Below are 4,707 nucleotides of genomic sequence, written 5' to 3'. Positions count from 1 at the left end.
TGTGTGTGTGTGTGTGTGTGTGTGTGTGTGTGTGTGTGTGTGTGTGTGTGTGTGTGTGTGTGTGTTGGGGGGGGGGTGTATGTGTATGTGTGTGTGCGTGTGCGTGTGAAAGGAAAAATTTAATGAATTAGTACTGACCACTGAGTTTTCCTAATAAACGGTATGACTTTTGGAATTGGAAATCCATTGAATGTGGTGGACAGACATAAACTATAAGCACCTACGTTTTCCCAAACTAACCAATCGCCGATATGAAGTTCTGGCAATAATACATCTTTAGCAATTACATCAAACGAATCGCAAGTCGGTCCCCACAAAGTCGAAAGAAATTTCTCATCGCTCGCCGGCTATATAAATTAATAATGAATTACTTTACATCAACAAAACAATTTTGTATACATGATATTTGATAATAATATTCAATAAGTCACATAATATTTATAATTATATATTATACTTTAAAAAGCATACTTCAAAAAGAATTCGCAGGACTTTAGTATTCGGGCAAATTAATTCATCCAGAAACGAATTGTACGTTCCGATATTTGCGTAATACATTCTCATAAATTTGCCGTTTTTATGAACGATTCTTTTGGAATGTAAGAACGAGGCTACAGTAAATGCCGATTCAACATAATATCTTCCGGGTTCGCTAATAACTCTTATGCTGGGATCGAGATCTTGAATTGCATCGTTGACAATATTGGCGAGCTGAAGGGATTTAAAAATAAATTTAAAAATTATTTTGTCTACGAAATAGAAAGAAATTAAGACGCGCGAGCAAAGTGTGTATACCTTGTCGATATCTGTTCCATTTTGACCACCACCGATGTCGATCAGCTGTACATTCTGGCAACCCATCGATTTGGCGATCGCGATCAATCGTTTGCATATTCCGATACCTCTGCTGTACGCGTTTAGCTCCCCGCATGGACTACCGACGTGAAAACTAAAGCCGTGTAAAGTAAGACCAAGGTTCGCCGTAAGTTGTATCAATCGCACAGCATCCTCATCCGGTTCACAGCCAAACTTCAGTCCGAGATTGCATTCCGAGTTTTTCGCGTCGCATCGTATGCGTATTATTATTCTATTAAATCACAAGATTATTGTATTACTATTGGAAGGATAAAAGAAAAGCGGGATGTCGATCGTAGCTACATGATAGTAAGCATACATAGCTACATGATAGTAAGCGAATAGTAAGCACAGCGATTTCGCACACTCACTTGGCCTCGGAATAAAGATCCTTTATCTTCAAAAGCTCTAATTCACTGTCGGCGGTTATCTGTTCGACGTTCATTTTCTTGGCGTACTTGATATGAGATGGGCATTTATATGGATTCGCAAATATGATTCGGTCGGCTTGCACACCATACTGCATCACTTGCCTGATTTCTTGCTATTTCGACATATTATGTACACGTATTAAAATTAAACTTATTCTGCCCCTTTTACAAGTAAAGGAAGATGTCATGTAAAAAATCACAAGAATTTATTTATGATTAGTTTTTGAATTTAATTTAATAAAAATTAATTGAAAAGAAAAGAGATGTAATGCAAAAAATAACAATCAAGTTGTATTTTATTTTAAGACATTTTTAACGCAAAAATTTTATAACTAAATCAGTATATAGAAGTAATAATGTATATAGAAGTAAAAATTTTATATCCGTATTCATAATATTCACATCTCACTTTTATCGATAATTGCATTTAGTAGATATGTACTGCAGAACTTTAGAAATAAATTCGTGCATTATCGATAAAAGTAAAATATAAATACAGACATTAATGTTTAAAATATTGAAGAATATAATCGCGGCTCAAGCTGAGATTATTTACCTCGGACGCGCAATCAAAGCCGGTATTTAAAGCTGCCAATATCTTGATTACATTCGGATCCGGATTACATTTAACCGCTGAAATCAATTTAGAGGAAGGTGAGAAATCTGAATTTTTTCAATATAAATTTAAATGACGTTAAGCTTATTCTATAATTGCCCATTCTATATTGTAAATGATTGTAGTTATAAAAATTCACCAATCACAGTCGAATGTTCTCCTCATGTTTAACTGTGATTGGTTAATTTTTAAAACTATATCCACTTACAAATTGCTTACGCAATTGTAGAATGGATCTTATAGAGAGAAGCGATCCTTAAAACTGACGTACCGTAATGTGGGGTAACCCTCGGAATTTTGGTGATCCACTCGCGATGTTTGTTAATGATATCACCAATATCCACAATGTAGAAACCGTCTTCCTGATTTCTTCTATCTATTATAGTCTTAATGACGTCCATATTATCTGCTGCGTCGTCAAAAACGTTAATTTCGTTCAAATTGTCGGGAGACATGGTCTGCAATCTTGAAGCTCAAGTATTGGCACGAACCGAGAGTAACAAAATAATGGAAAGTGTCTGTCCAAATAAGTGTCACTGCTTGACTACTTATAAGCGGTCCGAGATATTGTGATAAGCATTGCTTGAATATATACGATTACAATCCATCTCGCATTTGTTCAACGATAAGATTTGTTGAAAGTTAATGCACGTCCCTCTCTATTGATGGGATCTCTCTTTACGATGATGCAAATAATAATAAAAAGAATCCATATTCTGATGCCCATCAAGTAGATATACAGTCTTGTCTGTGTGAAAAATTATATGATTTGCATGTACGTGTATGTTGCGGATGTAAAAATTATATTGAGTAAGGAAGACTTATTTCTGGAAACGAAAGAGATGCTATTGTGAAAGAAGAACAGAGGAATCCCCCGATGATTCATTGACTTGGAAACTTGAGAATCAATATCTTCAATTAAAAGAACATATTTCTTTTTAAATATAATAAGCGTTTTGTGTGTACTATATTTAGCTTTTTATTTAACTTTTATAACACTTGCTTAAATATGTTTTAAACTGCATATAATATATTAACATAATTGTTGTCATTATTAATTAAAATAACATTAATAACATTCTTCTATCCGGAGGGAAAAATGTTTTATATATAATTATATATAAAATTAACATATTTTATATACAATTATAGTTATATATAAAATATATATAACACATATTTTATAACATTTTTTCCAGGGTATACATATGTTCACTACCGTTCGAATAAATTTTATTGAATGATTATGTAAAAAATTAAGACTTTATAAAATAACAATTGTATTATTTTTTAAATATATTTTAAATCATTTGTACACATACTAACAATTGCAAAAGTTTTATAAATTAGTTTTAATTTTATATGTTAAAAAGTATAATGAAGTAAAGTTGTCTTTACTTCATAAAACATTGATAATCGATAAATTTCAAAAATTCGCTCAGAGAACACAAATATGGACTCATGCTATGGTATATGTTGTCAGCCTATCCCCATATTTGAGGATAAATTAGCAAAAGTTTTATAAATTATTTTTAATTCTATATGTCAAAAGTAAATTTTTTTAATTTACCGATACTATCAATTCTACAAAATAAAGATAATACATTTTGATATATAAAATTAAAAATAATTTATAAAAGTTTTGCAATTATTAGTATGTTTACAAATGATCTAAAATATTTTTTTAAAATAATACAATTGCTGTTTTATAATGTCTTAATTTTTTACATGATCATTTGATAAAATTAATGAAGCGGTCCGAACTTCCATGAATGATAATGTATGTGTGTGCGCGCGCGCGCGCATGCACGCACGCATGCACGAGGCCCGTTCCATTTACATTGACACAAGTCGATACAATGTCGTTTCTATCTTTCTTGATATTTCATGAGTCAAGATTCTCATGAGTAATAAAAACAGAACAATGTTTGTGTCATCAAATGAAAAGCCAATTGTGTGTAATGATATAAGATGAATATAACAAACACAGAAAGAATGATTTTATTGAAATATCTAAAAATTTAGATATAAATTTGGATATAAATTTGAAAATAATTTTAATTAGACGATCAAAATAATTATGTGGGATAGATAATTAAGATAATTGTTAGAACGTTTAAAATAATTGCAATATATTGCTTGATTACCATGCTTAAGCATCTCATACAATTATTTTAACAAAATTATTTTCAAATCTATATCTAGCAAAATTTTTAGATATTTTAACAAAAATATATTTTCCATATATTTCGTATAAAAATTTAAAGGTTTTGGTAATCCATTCACCATATAATATATTTTTTTAAGCAATTTATTTAACAAAAACGACAGGTCATGCAATTACTTAACTCTCCTTGACTCTGTAATACAATTACTGATGGTATATAAAATCCATTTAATTAATTTATTAAAAGCACTAATTAATTTCAAGGGTCTAAAATAACTTGTTAAAAAAAAGAATTAATATTATAAATAAGTATAATTTAATAAGAATAATTTAAAATATAATATAAAGAAAATTAAACTGTTTGATGTTTTTGACAAAGAGCAAGATTTATAATTGAGTGGATCAACAAACCTACTGTCGATTCTGGAAAATTAATTAAATCTATTAAAATTTCTTAGTTTTATAGATTACTTTAAATACGAAGCGCCACTACGGTTTGAATGTAAAGATGTTGAACTATTATTCATATATATATTCATTTAAATGAATTAATTTCAGAAATTATAATTGCGTACCGATATGGTTGTCGGACTTTGAACGCAATCTGAAATATTAATAATCCTTCCAAATTTCCCAAA

General features: G+C 30.1%; 1 protein-coding gene across 1 annotated transcript in view; it reads right to left on the bottom strand.

The window, feature by feature from the left end:
• The window catches only part of LOC105625594 (ornithine decarboxylase 2-like), a 3,600-nt gene extending 1,243 nt beyond the window's left edge, over nt 1-2,357 (bottom strand). Inside the window, exons 1-6 of the mRNA XM_012206917.1 lie at nt 2,174-2,357; nt 1,843-1,919; nt 1,227-1,399; nt 796-1,087; nt 472-711; nt 139-347 (exon numbers count right to left, since the gene is read on the bottom strand). Coding sequence (XP_012062307.1) covers nt 139-347; nt 472-711; nt 796-1,087; nt 1,227-1,399; nt 1,843-1,919; nt 2,174-2,357 — 1,175 coding nt within the window. The remainder of the gene's footprint in view (nt 1-138; nt 348-471; nt 712-795; nt 1,088-1,226; nt 1,400-1,842; nt 1,920-2,173) is intronic.
• Between the last annotated feature and the right edge of the window lie 2,350 nt (nt 2,358-4,707).

The sequence above is a fragment of the Atta cephalotes genome (assembly GCF_000143395.1).
Source record: "Atta cephalotes unplaced genomic scaffold scaffold00003, whole genome shotgun sequence".
NCBI lineage: Eukaryota > Metazoa > Arthropoda > Insecta > Hymenoptera > Formicidae > Atta > Atta cephalotes.
This window is presented reverse-complemented; position numbering and strand designations above follow the sequence as displayed.